At 42.3% G+C, this 23,000-nt stretch overlaps 1 protein-coding gene across 2 annotated transcripts in view; it reads right to left on the bottom strand.

Annotated features, from left to right (window-relative positions):
- Positions 1 to 22,217, bottom strand: part of RHEB (Ras homolog enriched in brain) — a 40,419-nt gene extending 18,202 nt beyond the window's left edge. The window contains exons 1-2 of one of the 2 annotated variants that reach the window (XM_005880102.2): positions 22,091 to 22,217; positions 2,359 to 2,430 (exon numbers count right to left, since the gene is read on the bottom strand). In XM_005880102.2, the coding sequence (XP_005880164.1) occupies positions 2,359 to 2,430; positions 22,091 to 22,202 (184 nt within the window). In that variant the 5' untranslated portion in view covers positions 22,203 to 22,217. Of the gene's footprint in view, positions 1 to 2,358; positions 2,431 to 2,513; positions 2,593 to 22,090 lie in introns of those variants that run through there. The other variant, XM_014528222.1, reaches the window with a different exon arrangement.
- Between the last annotated feature and the right edge of the window lie 783 nt (positions 22,218 to 23,000).

Below are 23,000 nucleotides of genomic sequence, written 5' to 3'. Positions count from 1 at the left end.
GTGAGCAACAAGTTTATGACGACAATCCCATTCCTCTCCAATCCCCTACTATCACTGAGCAATGTTTTTCTACTAAATAGTGGGGGAAGGGTTGAGAAAGGGTTTCTGCCCTGTGTTACTGTCAGAAGCATGGAAAATAGAATCAGATATCTGAATATGCTCATGAACGTTTAAAAACAATACATTTTTATTGATTTCAGAGAGGAAAGGGAGAGTGCGATAGAAACATCAATGATGAGAGAGAATCACTATGGCTGCCTCCTGCACACCCCACACTGGGGATGGATTCTGTGACCTAGGCATGTACTCTGACCAAAAATCAAACCATGACCTCCTGGTTCATAGGTCGATGCTCAACCACCGAGCCACATCGGCTGGTCGGGCATGCTCAAGAACTTTTAATATACTGTGATACTCATTTCTGCTCTTGCCTGAAGACTTTAAATGAATTCACTTCTGACACTGGAAAAAAAAGTATTATTAAACACCAAGTATCAGATAGGAAAACATTAAAAACATGACTAAAGATGATGCTGACAGCCTTCGAAGTAGGGTCCTTCCATTCTGTTTCTGAGACAGTATCAAGGTAAGGAAGTTGGACTTTTGTCTGATCCATTACTTACACATAAAGAAAATGCATTTATAGATAACACCTTGACTTTCCTTCCCACTCAATCTTAAATGGCACAAAGATATACAATTATAAAAATCACTTTTATAAGCAGAGCTTACCATGAAAACTATCTTCTATTGTTCTATGAATAAAATTCTCAAACGAGCCTTATCTCTTAAAGGACACCACATTCTAAATTGCTATGTAGAGCAAATATCAAGGCCAAGAGCATAGTTTTCTTGTGTTCCGATGCCAATGGAGAGAGAACCAAACTTGTTCACTCAGCATTCAAATTAATCTGTCCTCACAGGGCACACTATTCCGCGACAGCTAAGGAAATCAACAGGATGCCATCAGGACTCCTCCTTCCAGATAAGGCAGAGGTTACTTTCAAACACGTGACTTCCCAGTTAGTTTAGCAATCAACAGGTTTCCTTCCCTGCTACCAGCGTACGGGACAAAGGACAGCTGGATATTTTAAGCCAGAGGTCAGCAAACTTCCTGGAAAGGGCCAGACAGTAAATACTTTAGGCTCAGTGGGCCACATGGTCTCTGCTGCAACTGTCCACCCACTCTGCTGTTGCAGAGAAGCAGCAGCCACAGACAGTATGTACATGAATGAGAATGGCTGTGTTCCAATAAAACTTTACTTATGGATGCTGAAATTTGAATTTCTAGTTGTATACTTTCACATGTCACAAACATTTTTCTTCTTTTGACTCTTTTCAAATATTAAAAATGTAAAAACCATTCTTAGCTCATGGGCAACTTGGCCCAAATTTGTCAACTCCCGTTGAGAGCCTCTTTTTAAGTCTCTCTTGCAAGCTTTGGGCGGGTGAAGTCTACGAATCTAGTTGTTAAAGCTGGTGAGCCTGGCTGTTAGGTAGGCTGCCTGTCTAATATGCCAATCAGGTTTTGTTGAACCCCATGTTTAAATCTGTAAGTTCCTGGTGACAAGTCCCAGGTAAGCCCTGCTGTCAACAATCTGAGAAGACTGGTTCCAGGCGAGCTGGGGTTCTAAGATGGCCTGAAACCAGACTAGCTTCAACAAGAACTTCCCCGGACGAAGTGCCTCAGGTTCTCCTCCGTGAGCCCCAGAATGAAGATTTGGCTCAAGGCCCTAGAATCCTTCAGGGAGATTCTGAAACCATGGATTGAAACTGGACCAGGTAAAGGTCGTGGCCGGCTCTGGTCTTCGGTGCTTGTGCTGCACACAGCCTGACAGGCCAGCAGGCTCTGTTCTAACGCTGCGACTGCTCTGTCCAACCCCAAACAGCTAGCTCACTTCTCCCAGACTTCCTTCCTTAAGTATCCACGACTGGACGGGCCGGGCAGCTGGGGCCTCCACAATAGTAAGGTACAAAGAACTCGTAGTGTTTGCATCTTCCTTCTCCAGCTTAGAACCCCTAAAGAGGGCTACTGTTAAGAGGAAGGAAAAGGGGGGGGAACAAAAGCACTCTCTCCATCTTCCTAAAGCAGAACCTAGAATATGGGGTTCCGATACAGGACTCTGATTCCTATGGAGATGAATAACAATTTCTAAATGGCAGGATCTGGGTGCGGGATAAAAAAAAAAATCACTCGCTGTAAAGTGGGTCAAGTTTTTGGAAGCATGTTTTGGACCCTAGTTGGTGATCTATAAGTCTAACTGAATACTCTTCCATCAAAGCCTCCAAACACACAATGGTTGTTTGTATGCAGAAGGCAGGCTCCTCAGTTTATAAATCCTTGAAAACAATACTTACTGTTCTCTATGGTTGGGTCATAGGAGTCAACAAATTGGCCTTCAACAAACTGAATCGTCAACGAGGATTTCCCTGTAAAAGAAAGAGACAACTCAGAATGCATGGGCATTATCAAGGCAAAAAATTGTAATTCTAGTATTTTACAAAAAACCCACCACTGTAACAGATGAAGAAACTTAAGGTACTGAGATCAGAAAATGTTCCTTTAATTAGCATTTAGGCAATCTTAAAATTTCTGTGAAAATATGACAGAAATTTAAGCAAATAAGCTATTATGAATTAAATGCTTTTGTGACATTAACAAATATACTGACCAACAAGCACACTGCATATTCTGTTAAAGGTAAACAACTCTTAAATAAGGTGTAAGCTAAGCTGATCTCCTCTGGTATCCTTGAAATCTGGCTATTAATTTTATATGGCAATGAGTAAAGCATGATTAATTTCTTTGGGTTTTTTCATATATGGCTGTTTAGAGGGTAAGCTGAAAAAATAACAAAAGTTTTTATTTTTAATACTTGGTGAAGGTAGAAACCCTGTGTCTATCATCCAGCGTCAAAGGCCTACCAGTGTCCTGCACACAGACAGTTCAGAAATGTTCTGGACTCACCAAAACACTGTGATAACTGAGCCCTACGTTCTCAGGGCTACGTGTCATATAGAATTTCTACTGGAGGACATCAGAGCAGGGCTCCCTGGGAAGAAACAGTCCAGACTATTTTATCACCAGGAAGCAGGGAGTGGTTCCTCCCTAATTCCATCCCAAATCCTTCCCTCTCAGGTCCACTCTTAGACATGCTGCAGAATCAACATCCATCTCAGGACTTGCAGGGAGAGCCAGGGAGGGCGGGACTCCTGGAGTTTCCTGTCTGCCTGCCTCCCCGAAACCACAGAGAGGAGTTCACAGGGGGCGTGAGGTTTTCACACCAAAGGCAGTCAGTCCTCTTATACTTAGAAATTTATCAATTGATAAACGGGTTTAAAAGTGGGAGCTCCTGGGAGAAACCAGAAAATCCCCAAGTTGGCAGGCTTGTTATTTACTCCTCCCAAGCAGCTAAACACAAAGTTCACGGTGTCTCCAGAATTACTGACAACTGAAATCATTCTCCACAAGGCAGCCTACAAGAGCTTTGGAAAATTACACATCACTTCTCTGCTTAAAATCCTAATTGTGATTAGAATGAATCCCCAACTCGGAACCATGACCCACACATAACGGGGGAGAGGGCCTGCTTGCCCACCTCCCTAACCTCAATGGCTACCACTCCGCCACGGGGCCTCCCAGGCTCCAGTCACATTCTTCTGTCCCTGCCAAGTTCCTACTAGCCTTAGCGCCTTTGTTCTAACCAGCCCCCAGATCTCTGAAGGTCTGACTCACTTTTGTCATTATTCTGGTCCGCACTCAAATGTCCCTTCTTCAGAGAGGCCATTGCTAAAACTACCCCATCTAAGGTGGTGCCACCTCCCTGATGCCACTCTATCAGACCATCCTGTTTTCTTTCTTTTAGTGCTTGAAGTTATCTGCAAGTACCTTCATTAATTAGTCTTTGCACACCCTGCAGACACGCCAAAGGGCATTCTCATACATTCAGATGCTACAAAAGATCTCAACTTTATAAATGTGACTAGGAAACGGTTCAATAGAAATGAAGAAACAACTGTCTAGTACTTATTGGTCCCCAAACACGGGCCTGCCTGTGATACCGGATACAGTAGTTGTCCAGGAACTGCATGCATTTCAAAAGAATTGTGCTCAAAAGACCGTGTTATATAAGCTAGCTCATAAAGAGGCATTTAGCTCAAGATATAGAACAGCTTTTATGTAATGAAAATAGCAATAAAAACCCCTCTTTTATGTGAGCAAAACTGAAAAATTTTAAAGAATAAGAATATTCTTATTTATATTGAATGCTATTGCTTGAAGCAAAATGTTTAGGAAGAAAGAAGAGAAAAGAACCTTCTTCAGGGCTTCTTAAGAATACTTCCAGACACTGGGGGTTTGTATTTTTTGTTTGTTTTTTTGGGGGGTCTTACAAATGGAAAGAAGAGAAGGAAGAAAGAAGATTTTTTTCCCTTAAAGATAAGTGGTCAAGAGTTACAAAGCTGAAAAGAAAGGGATTTAAAAGATTTTTATAACTTTTTTTTGGAAGCAGAACTGGACTAAAACCAGTAAAGAAAGGAGTTAAGTGTGATGTATGTGATAAACTCCCCCAACGTGGAGGAAAACCAGTAGGAAACACTGGATTAGACAGCTCTCCGCCCTGGCACCAGGTGAGTCTCAAAAGCCTCACCTGCAGGGGTGAGGGGAGGGGAGGACAGCCTCAGGAACTAGCACAGGAAATTTAGGCAGCCACAACCAAATTGAAAAGAAAATCCTATATCCTTGTTATACACTGAACAAGATAGCATGAGATAAATAGTTACAGCTAACAAGTGGACCACATTTTAAAAATACAATTATTGGTTCATATCGAAAGAAGAGTTCCTCATTTATATCACAGAGGGCACAGAGTATTTGCCTGGTTAACTTCCCATTTAACTTGAAAATATAAGCAATCATTCTGGCAAAAGCACACAATGTAATCCACCCTGAATCAAATGAAGGATGACAGCAAACTCTTCCTGAGTAACTGGGACACCAGATCGGAAACCCCAGTCCTCAGGGAGCAGCTGGATTTCTCAATCAGTTGGGCCTGGGAGAAAGCGCTAATTCATCAGCAGAAGTGGGGCTGAAGAAAAGCTAAGTCTCCCTTGGGTCTCTCCTCCTCTGGACTCTCCCTTATGGGAAGATCATTAATTATTTAAATTAAGAAGGGACAGGAAGGCTACATTTGCTGACATGACAGCTGTTTTCTGCTGTTTCCATTAAAAGCAGAATTATTAGGCAACTAGTGTTGAAATCTTCAAGTCAGCACTAACTGATAATTAATCTTAGTAAATGAATCCCACTGCTCATAGTCTTCTCAGTCCTGGTTCTAGTAATTTCTGGCTTTAAGGGACGTCCTCATCCTCTAGAGCAGTAAATTGGCTCCTTTGGCCAAGTTTTCCAATGCAGTTTACTTGCAGTTACAAAAGGCCTTGTTGACCCACAGGAAATTATATTATTTACTTGATCACCTTTTATATTTTTCCTCATAATAACCTCCTACATCTACTTGGGCCTTTGTCCTTGTCAAATTCACATCCTGGAATACCAATTATTTCCTGAAGATGTTTCAGCACCAACCAGGCTCTCAGAGGCTCATAGGTTTGTATAACCTGGGGAGAATCTCAAACTCCTGACCAACTCTTGGAGAAATGCTATATGATAACAATACAGGAGTGAGCTGAAGTAAACTGAAAAGCAGCACATACCTGGATGTGTGTATCAACACAGAGACAAATCTTCCAATTTGGTAACACATTATGCAAGATTTGAAAATAATATATCTCAGTATCCCACATTAACTTTCTAATACTCTTCCTCAAAACTAAAAACCACCTTAACTTTAAAAATCATAAAAACAATTTTTTTAAAAGTCTCACCTAAACTTTTACCAGGTAAAAACTGCACAGTTACATATATTTCACAATGACAATATGGCACAGTACGTTTTCCCACCCAATATTTTCACTACAGAAGATCTATTTTCAAGGTTGTCAACTAAATCTCATACTTCATGATCATTGCAAAGTAGGTACTGTTTACACAAAACACTTTAATAGTTTTCAGATGAATTCTGAACTAGTTTTCATGCTTATTCTCCTAAAAAACCCCAACTATTTGTACATTACCTTCCTTCCCCTTCAAAGCCACACTCCCTGGAACCGCAGCATATAACAGAGAGGAGAGGGTTTCAATCTAGCAACTAGTCTATCAAGTCACTGGGCAGAAGGGTCCACGAGGCCCACATGGTATATCTGGGACACAACCCATTCCAAGGACTGCTTTCACTTTCACTTCAACTTCTTCACATCACCTTTGATGTCCACATACACAAGCTGTCTGTCCTAACAGTTTAGCTTCAAAGTTCACTCGTCTTGCCACCAAAAATTGTCTCCATGCCACTTCAGTGACCCACCCCAGGAGCACACCATTGCGTGGTGACCACCTGGTGACTCCACCTCCGATATCTACAGGCACCGATCAGTAAGCAGGGCAGCATTCTGCCAGTGCCCTCACTTTCTGACTCTAATCACAACCATCCCTGGAAGTGATGTTTTCCCACCAGGTCATGAAATCCACATACTGTGCTACGATCACTGTTTTCAAAGAAACAGGAACACCAGAGTGGAATGTAAATAAGAAAGGTGTTATGAAACTTTAGATCAGTTATACTCACATTCGTGATTGGGGGGCAAAGTAAAATGTATTTCTTACCACAGGCTACAGTGAAAAAGGTTAGAAATATACTACTCTAAATGATTATACTCTGAATCTCCAATCTCCACCATTTCCTTCCCTATCAGTTGAAGCCCCAACATCAATCACTGTCCACTAGCCTTTCGTCAGAACCTCCCCATTTCCGTTGCCTGGGCCCTCCAATAAATTGTGTGATTTAATCACTTGCTTTGAGCCTACTGGACTCAGTTGCAGGCAAGTCCTACAACTTTGTGGGTTGGAGACCTCTCTCAAGCTATGGTGCCTGCCTGCACCCCCACCACGTCCTGTCTCCTCAGGAACCCGCTATGTGCTTCCTTTCCTCCTACAACAGCCAAGTTTCCCAGCAGCGTCACAGGGTAACTTACTACAAATTCTTGAGTCCCACCCAAACCTACAGGATGGGAATATTAATCCCCTACCCATTGGGCTGCACACTACAGTTTAAGAACCACTGCCCTCTGGCAAAAGTTCAAATTGAACAGATCACCCTACTTCTCCAGCCTCCAGGGCGCTCCCAAATCCTCCAGCTCCTCCCAGCAGCTCAGACCATAAGCACTTAAAGTAACACTTGTTATGGACCAGGTACTAGAATACAGCCATGAATAAGGGGTAATGCCTAACCTCAGAGGTCACCTGCTGTGACCACCTCTACTTCCCAGATCAGTCAATGTGAACAATTACTACAATTGTTGAATGGGTTGTGCCGTGCAGCTCCTATTCCCACAAAAGCTGCTCTAGCCCCTTGTCCTGAGATCCCATTCCCTCCTGGTCTCCTCCTAAACCCTCCTCCCTCCTGAAATAGTTACAAACACATTCTTGGTTTCTCCATTGGTTTACCCCATTCCATGTGCTTTGTTCACAGTGCCTCTGAAATATTTAAATAGCTTTCAAGTCCAAGGTGGTATACCAACTTCCGTTCCCGCTCTGCTCTCTGCACTACAGACAGCTCTTGTTGGGTGCTGCAGCTGTTGGGTGTCCACGCTTGACCATGAACATGAGTGCACTCTACAGAAATGATCTCAGTCACTTAAAGCTCCAGTCTACTAACCCAAGTTAAACACACCCATGGAGACACATTTGACCTGTGTGGCTTGCAGTAATTGAACCCTAACACCTGAAAAGTGTGTAGACCCTGGTTTAAGAAGCCTTCAAGGAAAATGTCAGGTAAGTAGAGGATGTGGGACTTTCCATTTCTACCAAGCTCCCCAGTGATGCTGATCTCCAAACCAAGTTCTCCAGTTTACAGTGCCGGTTCTCAAATTTAGCTGCACTCTGTTATCACCTAGAAAATTCCAAAAACTACAGCCTGGGTCTCACCCCAGAAGTTCTGACTAAACTAGTACAGGGTGCAGCCACCACCTTATTAAAGCCAAGGTCAAGAATGGCTAAATAAAGAGATGGAAGAACCTCTATTCTTTTAAAAATATATATATATATTTACTTATTAAATATATTTTTATTGATTTCAGAGAGGAAGGGAGAGAGGGAGATTGGAACATCGATGAGAGTCCCAGCCGGTTTTGCTCAGTTGGTAAAGCATTGGCCCGCAACCTGGGCAGGTGCTCTAACCAGGAATCGAACCATGATCTCCTGGTTCATAGGCCAATGCTCAACCACTGAGCAACACCAGCCAAGCCAAGAACCTCTGTTCTAGAATTGACTGACCACTCAGTCAACCACTAGTCTTCCACTTATGTGTGTAAATAACTTTCCTTACTGTTTAAGAAGCATGAGTTAAATTAATTTGTAACCCAAGCACCTAATTGATTACAATATTAATCTGTATTACAATAAAACTGAAATATTTAACGTCTTTTTATGAACATCATTCCTCTGATAAATTTATATTTTACAGAAATAGGAGTCCTCTCTGATAGGAGTCGTCACTGCTTTAATCATAACACACCCACTCTTAATTGACAGAATCTAGACATAAAATTCCTCAAGAAACTTAGGTCTTTGTAAAAGAAATAGGCATCAGGTATGCCCTCATAATGGACTTGAGTAACCATCATAAGATGCCACTGCAGAAACTTAAAGACGCTGCTGACCACTGGGGCCACGTTTTTGTGTTTGGGAAAGGGTGGCAATTGGGACATGATACAGTCACTGATTCCCTACCAGGAACCATGCAAGCTCCCCACAGAGGACCCTGGACTGGGCCAGATGAAGGCTGATGAAAAACCCAAATGATACGAGGGATAGAGATAAGAGGACAGGGGAAGTCAGTGCAAACAGGCACCTGGCAATACTAGGTTCCCGACTACATGAAGAACTGTTGTAAGAAAAAACACCCATCAAAGTAATTGGAATAGGTGAAACTGATTTTCTAAAGGTCTGCCAAAGACTTTAACAAAATAGTTAAGCATTTCCAAAGACATTATTGAAGGCATCACTTCTATTTTTAAAAATTTATGAAAAGAGACTAAACAGAATCTAGTGCATTTGAAAAAGTTCTTTCACAACCATTCTAAAGAAATGTTTTAAAAACTTGGGTAACATCTTTTGAAATAAGTTCCTACTATTTTACATAAAATATAGACCGATATACATTTCAAGGAAATAAAGAATTGTGGTAAACTTTACAGGGCCAAAAGTATTCACCATGTAATAATCATTTTTTTCCCATTTCTAAGACTCCATTTATTCTAAAACACGTCATCTGCTGATGGCAGCTTTGGGGGGCAGGGGCTGATGAGAGTACGCAATTAAAATTAGAATACAACTTATAATGTGTTCAGCAAATGGCTATTAAATTCCAGTACTGCATTCTAAAGTCGATAAAGCTTTCCCCAAATCATGATCAACACAGTTCACCTTGAGTCCATAAACACTGACTGTTCCTATTCCATGGGTGATTCTGAAAAAGATGTCAGTGCAGTACACCCGAATGCCAGCTAGAGGCTTTCTCAACAGAGGGAACGCAGTCATCTTAACAGGAAGAAAGGCATTCATGTGAAAAGTCAAGCTCTACTACATGTAAATTATACCTCAACAAAAAAGTATAAAAAAGAAAGACAAGACATTTATCATTTTTTTACTAAGCAGACTAGGACAGTGATGATTAGCTATGTGAGTGCAGGCAGTTTTCCTGAGTTTGTTTCCTCATTTGGAAGATGGAGATAAATAGCATCTACTTTATAGGTGGCTGTGAAAATTAAATGAAAATACATGTAGAATATCTAGTATGTAATAAGTCCTCAATAAACATTATTAATAATCCTCTTAAGACAAATATAAGCTGCTTAGGAGAAAAATGCATTTTAATAATTATACCTAGTAATCTGAAATATAAGAAAATGACATATACTAACAACTACTTCAGCAGCAACATACAAAAACCAATAAATATAAAAATATAGCCCGTTCCCTAAGTAGAAAACTAGTGTCAATTTCTCCACTGCTGTGTAACAAATTGCCGCATACTCAGTGGCTGAAGCTGAGACCAACATCCTCTTCATCTGTTTACGAGTCTAGTTAAGGCTGCGCTCCACTGGGTCCTCTGCTGGTCTCTAGTCACTCCTGGCGGCCTTGGCTGATAGTGGCCAGGGCTAGACTCAGGAGGGCCAGCTGCACCTTCTCCCTTCCCAGTGTCCTCTCCCCAGGCCCTCCCGCCTGTCTCTGGAGGCTCCAGACAACACAAAAGCAGAAGCTGCTGGCTTGTATGGAGCACAACCTGGCATTGGCATGAGTCTGCAGCATGCTGCAGTCCAGGAGGGCCACAGGGCTGGCACCAGTGCCGAAGATGCTTCTCTGGGAGCCACCACAGAACAGACATCAATAAATGGACCAGGTTTGCAAACAGCAGAGAGACTATAGAATCACCTGGGTTCTAAGTGGACTGCTCCCTGAATATATCATCACTGATAAAGAGCCAGAGCCGCACGAAGGTTTACCAATGTGTCCCGTACATGACAGCCATGACGATTACATGCTTGCCAAGTGCTGCATCCATTTCAGTAATAATGTGTAGTGCTGATTGCAGCATCAGGGGTTGCAGCTTCCATAAGGGGCGGGTGTTATGTACACATATGTATATACATCAGTCACCAAGGAAGCCTTTCAAAAAAATACACTCATCTCAGCATTCTGATTTAAAAGGAGGTGCAGAGGAGTTCCTGTGTGTTCTCCAACGGTGCCCCCCAGGCTTCTAATATACAGACCCACCCCGAATCTCCACCACATACAGGGTCAGATGAGGGCATGTGAAGCAGGTAATTCAAATTTTAATAGTTCACCGCAACCTACAAGCAAGACATTGTTTTAAGAGCTTACAAAAACAGTTTTGCATGAATTATCTCACTTGTGCCTATGAGTGAAGCACAGTTGACATCATCTTATTCTTTCTCACACCCCCTTCCCAATTTTTAAAAATAGATGCTAGGAGGGGAAAAAACCCCCACACAAAACCAAGGTGCAATTATTATGACAAAGACAAGAGAGAGACTACTAGTAACCAAGTAAAACTGGTTCATAAAATATTACTCAAATACTCACTGGGTGCTTACTATTACCACCAAGCACTATGCTTCCAGATATAGCCCCCTGAGAACACAAGAGGTAAGTTTATAACATGAAAATAGATATGAGTTACAGAAATAAAAAAAATTTATTAACTGTCAAGGTTATTATACTAAAAGGAAAGAAGTGCCCTAGCCGGTTTGGCTCATTGGACAGAGTGTTGGCCTGCAGACCGAAGGGTCCCAGGTTTGATTCTGTTCAAGGGCAAGTACCTGGGTTGCAGGCTTCTCCCTGGCCCGGGCCCTGGTTAGGGCTCGTGCAGGAGGCAATCAATCAATGTGTTTCTCTCACATTGATATTTCTCTCCGTCTTTCCCTCTCTCTTCCACTCTCTCTAAAAACCAATGGAAAAATATCCTTGGGTGAGGATAAATAAATAAATAAATAAATAAAAGGAAAAAAAGTGCTGCCAGGAAAGGCCATGAAACTGCCCAAAGATGATTAAATAGGATACTCATACTGGGCCACTGTGGCTCAGCAGTTGAGCCTTAACCCATGAACCAGGAGGTCAAGGGTTCGATTACCAGTCAGGGCACATGCCCCAGTTGCCAGGCTCAATCCCCAGTAGAGGGTGTTTTCTTTCGTATGGATGTTTCTATCTCTCTATCTTCTCCCTTCCCCTTTCTCTGAAGTCAATAAAAACATATTAAAGAAAAACTTAAAAAAATAGGATACTCATCTCTATAGGAAGAGTTGGAGATGAAGCCGATTTGGAAGGCAAGGGAGGGAAGAGACTTGGTAAACTGCAGGAAATTAAATATTTGGCAACAATAAAGAATGATTTTTGCTAGATTTGTGGGCAACTGGGAAGAAGGTTGGGGGTCAGGGTGGGAAAGAGCTGAAAAAAGCAAATAAGAGATGAATCCTTAAATTTTAACACAATCTTTAGCATATTCAAGAGCACGAAGTTTAAGACTGATCAAAACTAGTAATGACAAAAAATTAGGACAATCAAGTGATAAAATAAAGCGTATTCACCATCAGCACAAATAGTTATAAAGATTATTTCAAGAGTTCTTTCAAATCTGCACTAAGCCCATTTACTAACAGCCCTGGCATTCCTCACTGTACCTGTGCTGTCCACCAGCGAGCAGCCACCAGCCACAGGTGGACAGTGAACACTTGAAAGGGGGCCAGTCCCAACTGAGATGGGTCATAGCGTAAAATGTATATAAGACTTGAAAACTTAGCATAAAAAATGTAAAAATATCATTACATATTGAAATAATATTTTGGACATATTGGGCTAAATTTTATTAAATTATTTTCACCTCTTTCTTTTTACTTGTTTAATGTGACTACTAGAAAACTTACAATGCTGCTCAATACCATAGTTGAAGGAATAGGAACATCCTACTTGTATAAACACAGCTGTCTATGAGAAAGTTTAAGACTTTCATAGGTCCACGCTCAAACACTGAGCGTCTAAGAAATAGAAGATGTGTTCATTTTGTCCAATTTTTTAGGATAATGCTCATTCAGAAACATGGTCAGAGTAAGAAAACAACTTATTTCATTAAATATATTCACACCTTTTGGTAGCAGTTATGGAACATGAAAAGGTTTAGACATGGAGCCCAACTTCCCCTTCTCCCAGCAGGAAAATGGAAACATCCTGTAGTTAGTCAGGAATCCTCAGCACCCTCTCGGGCACAGTGAGCAGTGTGCGGCCAAGTAGGTTTTGCAATCTCCTTTGCTGCCAAGGCAACAACCCTGCAGTATGAAGGTATGTTGGGGCAGATCCTCAGGCAACATGAGGACCCGGGAGCAGCACACCCCAGAACCCCAGTTGCAAGAGCAGCCACCTGTCTCTAGACCAGTGGTCGGCAAACTCATTAATCAACAGAGCCAAATATCAACAGTACAACGATTGAAGTTTCTTTTGAGAGCCAAATTTTTTAAACTTAAACTATATAGGTAGGTACATTGTTATTAACTTAATTAGGGTACTCCTAAGGCTTAGGAAGAGCCACATTCAAGGGGCCAAAGAGCCGCATGTGGCTCGCCAGCCACAGTTTGCCGACCACGGCTCTAGACCAGTGATGGCGAACCTTTTGAGCTCAGTGTGTCAGCATTTTGAAAAACCCTAACTTAACTCTGGTGCCATGTCACACATAGAAATTTGTTCATATTTGCAACCATAGTAAAACAAAGATTTATATTTTTGATATTTATTTTATATATTTAAATGCCATTTAGCAAAGAAAAATCAACCAAAAAAATGAGTTCGCGTGTCACCTCTGACAGGTGTGTCATAGGTTCGCCATCACTGCTCTAGACCATCGAAATGACAAGGCAAATGTGTGGACTGGTGGGTAGACCATCGCAAATCCTGGACCTTTTCTACCATTTCTCATTTTAGCCAGTGGCACCATTACCCACTCAGGCACTCATGCTAACCACCGAATGTTATCCTCAACGTTGCACACATCAAAGTTTGATTCTTTCTCTAATTAACAATCTTTAACATATTCAAGAGCATCTCAAATCTGTCTCCTCTTCATCTCACCAGCACTACACTAGTCCATGTCATCTTTAAAAAATATATTTTTTTATTGATTTCCGAGAGGAGGGGAGTGGGAGAGACAGAAACATCAATAGTGAGAGAGAATCATTGACTGGCTGCCTCTTGCACACTCCACACTGGGGATTGAGCCCACAACTTGGGCACATGCCCTGACCAGAAATCGAAAAGTGGCATCCTGGTTCATAGGTCCACGCTCAAACACTGAGCCACACTGCTGGGCTGTCCGTGAGACCTTGATGGTGAACTTCAATACGTGGCTGTCTTCCCACTTCCACTCCTGACTGCCCTCATCCCCGACACAGAGCAGTGGGAGGGGATCCTCTTGAGGATATAAAACAGGAGAAGCAAACTACAGACCAGGGGCCAAATTTGCTCAGCCTATGAGCTACGAATAAGAATGGTTTTTACATCTTTTATTTTTATTGTGTTAATCCTCATTTGAGGATATTTTTTCTATTGCTTTTCAGAAAGTGGAAAGGAGGGAGGGAAGAGGAGAGAGAGAGAGAAAAAAACAACCACCACATTGATGTCTCAAGACACATTGACGTCTCAAGACACATTGACGTCTCAAGACACATTGACTGGTTGCCTCCAGGACACACCCTGATGGGGGCAGAGAGGGAACCAGTAAACCAGGTATGTGCCCTTGACCTGGAATCCAACCCGCAACCTTCTGGCACGGGCTTACACTCTAACCACTGAACACACCATCCAGGGCTGGTTTTTACATCTTTAGGTAGCTGAAAAGAATCAATAATATGTCATACTATGTAAAAATTAGATGAAATTCAAATGTCAGTGTCCATAAATAAAGTTTTACTGGCACACAGCCACGTCTATTTGTTTATATACTGTCTGTAACTGCTGTGTGCTACAAAAGGTAGAAGGGAGTAGTTGCGAAAGAGGCCATGTGGCCTACGAAGTCTGACATAAATTTTCCATCTGGCCTTTTACAGAAAATGTTTGCCAAGCCTGGTATAGACAGATCACCTTATGCTGCTTACAACCCTTCAGTGACTTTCCACGTTTCTAGGAAGTCTAACATTTCCAACAGGGCCTACAAGGCTGTTCTTGGTAGACAGTTGGCATTCAGATTAGTTCCACGTGATCTCCTTGCCACTCACATCTTACTCTTCTCCTCATTCACCAGTCAACACCAGCCTTCTCTTTATTCCTCCTGAGTGCCAAGCTCTTTCTCACCCCAGGAGGTCTGCACATGCTGTTCCTTTCTACTGGAAGGCCCTGCCCTTCTCCTGCCCCCAGCTCCCCACCCTCTGCCCGACCAACTCCAGCTTTAATGACAGCTTGCTAGGGACAATTCTTCCGCCCTACCCATGGTTATGTTAGCTCTCCCTTGAATTATTTCTCTAAGCATTTATCCCAAATGTTTTTAAATAGTAATTTGTGTTATTATTTAGTGTTGGCTCTGGAACCACTGCTTAAATTCAAATCCTAGCTCTGCCACTAATAACTGACCTAGGCCAAATCACTTAACCTTTCTGCAGCTCAGTTTCCTGCTCTGCAAAATAGGCATAATAATGGTATTTACCTCATAGAGTTCAGTAAATACTTTTAAAACACCCGCCAATATCATTAGTAGAAACTGTTTACAGTGGTTCCTCACTAGATTGAGGCTCCTTGAAGGCAGAGATCAGGATGGCCTTAGCTTTTGTGACTAAGTACACGGGGCCTGGTACAGTGATGAACACCTATTTGAATTACATGTGACACTTAAATCACTGTTCTCTTCAAACAGTCATTTTAGAAATTCAATCTTTTGGGGACTGAAATCCTCTGGATAGAAGATGGATGATAAAAGCCCTTGACTCTTCCCCTGGAAATATGCACATCTCAGGGAAGCTCATGAACGTCAAGTGAAGAACCATGACTCTAAGCTGGCACTGCTCTTCAACACATGCCACCCAGACTGCAGAGAAGGCTCCTAGTGGTTCAGAATGCACAGAGAGCACGGCCAGCTAAAATGCTCACAAACGGAATCCGGATCTCAGCCTGTACACACACAGGAGGTTTCCTCTGGAACGTAAACATAAGGCTTTAATTTCAGGGCTTGCATTTTTGTGGTCCTCCTGCCCTCCAGTATGGAGCTCAGAGATGTTGCCAGCCACTCCTGGCCCCTGGTGTACTCCAGGCCACACAAACCAGGTCAGAAATTCACCATCCACATCTAGTCACTTCCCGGCAGACAGACCAGAAAGTCCATAGTGTGTTCCACTTCCGCTCACGCCAGGGCATGTCTCCAGTTTGCCAAGGTCATTCCGAATCCTCTCCTTCTGGATGTTCAGCCATGGTTGAATTTCGCCGTATGTTTTATTCAGTAACTCATACAAGTCATGAACAAGAATAAAGAGAACCTATATTTTAAAATATTCTCTTTAAAATAAATTCCAAATGTGATTGAGACTTGAAGAAAAGCAAGTGATCAGCCAGATGCATTTATACCTAAGACATACAAGTGTTACAAAAGCATTTCCATTTCAGAAAACGATATTAACTGTAAAAGCCAGTATCTTTGTTTCCATGTTCACAAATTATTTACCCTGCCATCACAGTTACTTTTAATCTTGCAAAAAGTAGGATCACACATATTGTTAAAACACAAATTTGTTTCAAAATTCCACCCCCACCTCAGGCTTTCTTCAAGTAAGTAAGCACAAGAGAAATGGGGGAAGGGTGGTGGGGAGGTAAGGGAACTCAATTATATTACAGTTACACCACCAGCCAAGGACAGATAGGAGTGAACTGTTGAGATCCTTAAATTGCCTACTTCCACTTGTCCACAAAGCCCTACACAAGGATCCTCAACAATATACATTTAGAAATATTAAAATACTAAGATAGCATTCCACACAAAAAATAAAATAAAGTAGTATTCCAGGACCTCTATGTTTTGAGATATTAAGTTTATCGGTTTAAGACAGTGATTTCTCTAGCAACTGTTAAGACTTAATTTGGTACTTCAGGATAAACTAGAAACAAGAATAAAGGTTCTCTTAAGTGTGATCACTAAAGACTTCATAATGCTTTAACTTGTACAATCATGTCCAAGTTCAGTTTTGGTTTAGCCCAATAACTAAGTACAATCTACTCATGAACAATATTAAAATCACTAATATTGTAGACCTACACTAAGGAAAGTGGTGTACATTTTAACTTCATAATCACGGGTAGAGATGGCTGTTTCTCATTTGTGATAAAGTGGCTGTTTTTACTTCTACTCTGTTACCTATATTTGAACCATGTCAGTTCAGTATTTAGTATACAGGTCTTGGGTCTGCTGCTACCCTTGGTGATTTTTATTATTTTGGGGGAGCCTCACCCCTACCAGGTCAAAGAACAACACACCCCAAATTGCACCACAATCAGAGGCCAAGTCAACTGGTACTGAGATACCCTCACTCTCCTCAGGCTTTAGCAACTCCCTGCTTACTGCTCAGAAGGAATGACTCCCTAATGTTCCTGCCAGGCCCTGCAAAATCCAGCTACTGACTACCTTTCCAACTTAATTTCCTACTCCCACCTCATTATGCTCGAGCCACCCCGCTTCCTTCTGTCCCACTTCCTGCCCCCTCCATCCTTGTCTCTCATGCCCCATCCCTGCCTCAGGATGCTGCAGGGCCTCCTGGGAAGGCTCCTCAGCAGTCACCACAGCAGCTAGGATGCAGCTGGTCTTGATTTGACTCTGCACAACAGTGAGCAGTCTAGCAAGATTCTGTACACCACAGTGTAATGGTTCTCAAAGTGCAGCCTGGAGACCTTTTCAAGGGACTCATGAGGTCAAAGCCATTTTCATAAAAATGCTAAGATATTATCTGCCTTTTTAACTATTTTCATATTTGCAGTAATGGTGCAAAACCAATGGTGGGTAATACCACTAGCTTGGTACCACTCAGCACAAATCAGGACAGTGGGAGCAAGCTGTAGAAAGTCACCATATTCTTCACTACCATGTACCAACATTAAAAAAAAAAAAGAAGAAGCCATTTTCACTTAACAGTGTTCTTGAGGAAGCAGTAAAATTATTACTTTTATTAAATCTTGACCCTTGAGTATGTCCTTTTAGTATTCTGCATGACAAAACATGATATATGCACGGAGCATCCTGCTGCGTACTGAAGTGTGATGGTTGTCTCCAAACGAGGCAATTGGTTGCGAAGTGATCTGAAATAGCCACTTTAATCATGGAACACCATTTTTCCTTTCAAGACTGACCAACAAACGATCATTATTTCAAATGTGGGTATTTGGCAGACATTTTCTTGAAAATGAAAGAAATGAGACTGTCACTCCAAGTAAAACTGCTAGCACTTTTCCAACAATTAAATTCAAACTTTCAAGAGGAAATTAGGTTGGAAAACTTGCATCATTCAAGGTGAACTTAACAGCTTCCCAGTATCTAGATTTTTCTGAGACTGGTGATGATATTAAATGTGACTTTTAAAAGTATTTACATATTGAAATGTATCAAAATGTAGAAGGATCTACAAAACAGTGGACCAATATTTTCCAAATAACCAATGTATGATGTAACAAAATCAGGCATGGGCAGAAGACCCATTCAAAGTGCAAAACAACCCAAGAGAGTCCAATGTAACAAGGCAGAAACTTCTCCATATGACTTCATATTGCACACTACAACTAACCTTTAAGAAACTACCACCTGTGAAGTTTCGGTGGGTATCAAAGAATATCCACAATTATCTGAGAAAGCTATTAAATACACCCCCCCTTTCCCAACTATGTAGCTGTGCAGGCTGGACTCCCTTCAAACACCCTATCAAAACCCCAGTTGCTTTTTTTTGTGTTTTTTTTTTGTAGAAACTGATGGAAATGCAAGGGACTCAGAAGAGCCAAAACAATCTTGAAAAAGAATAAAGTTAGAAGACTCACTCATCCCTATTTTGAAACTTACCACAAAACTACAGTCATCAAGACAGTGTGATACTGACATATGGACATACATATAGATCATAGGAATAGAGTCCAGAAATAAATTTTCCCTCACATTTCTGGTCACTCAGTTTTTGACAAGGATGTCAAGACAATTCATAGAGGGAAGAATAGTCTTAAAAAAAGGGGGGGCTGAAAAAAAGGGGGGGGTTGGGACAACTTGATGCCCACATGTAAAAGAATGAAGTTGTACCTCTATTTCCTATCATATGCAAAAATTAACTCTGAATATATCATAAACTTAAATGTAAGAGCTAAAATATAAAACACTGAGGAGAAAACGCAGTATTAAGTCCACACGGCCCTGGATAAAGCTTCAAAGGAAGCAAAAAGTTTCCACCCACAGAATGAAAATTATTTGCAAATCATGTATGATACCACTGTTCCCATAAAGATGGCTAGAATAAAAAAGACAGACAATAACAAGTGTTGGTGACTGGTGAGGATGTGGAGAAACTGAAAGCAATGTCAATTGTTGATGGGAATATAAAAATGGCACAGCTACTCTGGAAAACAATTTGGCAGTTCCTCAAAATGTTAAACATAAAGTTACTCTATGTCCCAGCAATTCCACTCCCAGAAATATACCCAAGATAAATGAAAACATACACTTCATACAATTAACACAAAAATTTGTACAGGAATGTTCATAACAGCATTATTCATAATAGTCAAAATGTAGAAACAACTTACATGTTCATCAGTTGACGAATGTAGAAATAAAATGGGTTATATCCAAACAATGGAATATTATTTGGTAATAAAAAGGTAAATTCATAGAAACAGAAAGTAGATTAGTGGATGCCAGGGGCTGAGGGGAAGGGAAGATAAGGAGTGACTGCTAATGGGCACAGTTTCTTTCTGGAGTGATGAGGGTAAGTATGGATGAGTATATTCTACATGGACATTTAGTAACATTCAGCACTGAAAGTGATAACCACAAATGCAAACTCTGGTTATTCTCTTGTACAGAACAATGAATGATTAAAAAAAAAGTTAACACCAGCGAGGCTCAGTGGTTGAGTGTTGACGTATGAAATCATGTTGGATTCCCGGTCAGGGCAACCTACCCAGATTGTGGGCTCGATCCCCAGTAGGGGGCATGAAGGAGGCAGCCGATCAATGTATTTTCTCATCATTGATGTTTCTATCTCTTTCTCCCTCTTTGAAATCAATAATATATATAAAAAGTATAGCCCTAGCTGGTTTGACTCAGTGGACAGAGCGTCGGGCCTGCGGACCGAAGGGTCCTAGGTTCAATTCCAGTCAAGGGCACATACCCTGGTTGCAGGCTCTGGTCACGTGCAGGAAGCAACCAATCGACGTGTTTCTCTCACATTGATATTTCTTTCCCTCTCTAAAATCAATGGAAAAATATCCTCGGGTGAGGATTAAAAAAAAAATTATAAAAAGAACTTCAAGCTTCAACACAAGGTGACCGCAGCAGGACTACCACCCACCCCCCCAACCCCCTACACAACCTCAAAATGTTATTAAGCACTTGAACATACAATTTCACATACTAACAGATTTTATACATGTTTTACCTTAAAATATTTCAGTGAAATGTGTCCAAAAAGGATAATTTAAAAATAGACAGTAAACGAGAACACAATTGGCTTGTATTCTATTTGGAACAAATTTGATGCTATCTTTTCTTGTGAAGTATACAAATCAAAGGAAGCATCTTCCCTACTACCTAAAACATTTGAGAAGGTCATATTTGGAGTTACTTTTTGCTAAATTGCCTTTTATAAAACAGAGTGGTTTCATTTTCTCTCATGATTGTTCACATTCCTGTGATCCCCTCTCTCGTTAACCTCAGAGGCTTACATATGGGAAACAAACTTTTGGATTACTAGTATGCTCTGATGGTAAACTAGATTATCAAAGCCTCTCTAGAAAATTCCAGTGAAAGATGCACCAGATTTTATTTGAAGATAGTTACCTGACACTACAACTTTAACTTGATTAAGTTGAGCTACCTCCTACTATGGGACTACTTGTTTGTATCAGAAACAATGGGTGTAAGGGAGCTGGGACACTTGTCCACCACTCAACAATTAATACAAAGCACTCCCTGAAAGCCAGCCTGCGTTATAGGTGACGTGGCCTTAACCGCTTAACACTGTAAACAACAGGAAAAGTACTTCAGGGAAAAATGAGTCGTATAAATTATTTGAGAATTGTCTTTTCCTTACTGATAGTTTCATCAGTGTTTAAAAAATGGTAACATTTAGTAGTTTTATCTGAAGGCAAAATTTTAAAATAAAGTCTGTGGCATGGTTAAAACTCACTAATCAAAATGGCATAAGATATTTAATCAAGAGAACATTCTGAGAAAAGTATGGTTTCTAGTCGTGCCTTTTTCTACCACTCTACCCCATCAAAATGACACAACAGCTTAACAATACAAAATAACACAATCTAGAAACACAATACTCCAATTTCTCTAGTACAGCACCATCTGCAAGCAGACATGCCAGTAAACTCCTGGAGTCTGAAGACTGAATCATTCTCCCAAGAGTGGCCAGTACATGGAATCAGGGAATTAATTACTTCCTTTTTGATGCTGGCAAAACAAAACAGAAGACCCCACAAACCCCAAAGTGTCCTGGTTCATAACAAAGGTCAACAACTCAAAAATCAAATACAAAGCCTGGGAGTAATTTAACCTTTACTTCAGTCGTCACTACCCCTGAAAGTAAACGGAAGAGGTAATTATATTGAGGGCACAGGGAATAGGGAATAGGGACTAGAACTGAATCTGTGCCCCCTGGGAGGCTACTTAGAAGAGCACTGAACAAACAGCAGTCACACTAAGTGTCTGTGAAGCGACCTGTCACCTCTGGGTGTTTAGGAGGGGGATGACTAGAAGGAAGACAAAACAGAGGGATTTCAATGGAACATAAGCAACTTTTTTAGCAAAAGTGATAGAACAGTAGCCTTGCTTACTGAAGCCCAGAATCATCTCAAGAATCTCAAGGGGTAAGTAAGTGCGGATCGTTGGGGCATCTTTTGAGTTGAAATCAGGTAGCCCGGGTACATGTCACGTGTCACCCGATTATTCGGAGAAGGCTAGCTTCCATTAGGTGGGCCCGGTTCATGTGTTTAGACAGAGCTCACGCAAGAGCCAGGCTATGTCACAGGCCCACTCTTCAAACGCAGAGGAGGAAACAGCGCAGATAAGCGAGGGCTGGGCGGTTCGGGCTGCCAATAAAGGCTGCACGCCGGTGCCATATGGGCGCTCGGGGCGTGGGCTGTTGGCCACCCCACAGGCCTCGCTTGGACGCATGGCCCTTCATGGCGGCAGCTGTCAGGGCTGTCACCTCCGCTTCCCCCACATATGCTTACGACGTGATGCCGCGCCGCCCGAGAGGTGCCGGATGACTCTCGGAGCCTCCTGACCCCTCGCCCAGCACCGAGGAAGCGACGACAAAAGGGTGAGCAAGCGGCTGGAGCCCATCTTGGTCAAAGAGCACAGACCCTGGCACGGGCGGTGGAAAAGGGGGGGGGGGGAGCGGAACAGAAAGCGGAGTCGGGGAGTCCTTCCCGGGAGCCGCAGGCAGCTACAGGCTCTCCGAGGGCAGCGCGGCCCCCTCCCCTGCAACCACCGGCGACCCAAACCCTCGCTCTCACCTCCTTCCTCCCACTACGGTCAAGCGCGCATCTTCCTGTCTCAGACAGTTCCTTCCTAAAACAACACGAAGAGATCCAATTCCCCAGGCTGCTGGTTGTCCGAGACAATAAATAAGGCCTCGCCCCGAAACACGGCGAAGTTCCACGGTTCTGCTTTCTCACTCTTTTTTTTTGGGCCCCCTGTCCACCCCGCACCCCAACACAGATCACCCCGGCTCGGCAAAGCGGCGACTGTCAGGAAGTTTCAAATCCATGTCAACCCCTTGGGGGGAACAACAACAACAAACTTTTGAATGACTTCAACAGCGTGGTCACAGCGCCTGACCTTATTTTCTCGGGAGAAAATAGGACACCGAGACCAGGAACTGACCGCCCCGCCGCCCTCCCACTCGGCGGGCAGCACACGGGGCTGGCGACGACGGCTGCCTCTGCGCTTCTTCGGCAGGAAACGCGCCCTCAGCAGCCACACGGCCCGGCTTTCTTTAGAATGTGAACTTCCACACCGACAGAGAAGCCCGAGGCGCCGCTTCCTTTGTTAAAACCCCACGGACTTGCTTCACTTCGGGGCGGAAAGGCTGCTGGCGGCGATCACGACCGCGCGCCGCGAAGAGGCGGGGAGACAGGT

This window comes from Myotis brandtii, unplaced genomic scaffold, assembly GCF_000412655.1.
Source record: "Myotis brandtii unplaced genomic scaffold, ASM41265v1 scaffold624, whole genome shotgun sequence".
In the NCBI taxonomy this organism is placed as follows: Eukaryota; Metazoa; Chordata; class Mammalia; order Chiroptera; family Vespertilionidae; genus Myotis; species Myotis brandtii.
This window is presented reverse-complemented; position numbering and strand designations above follow the sequence as displayed.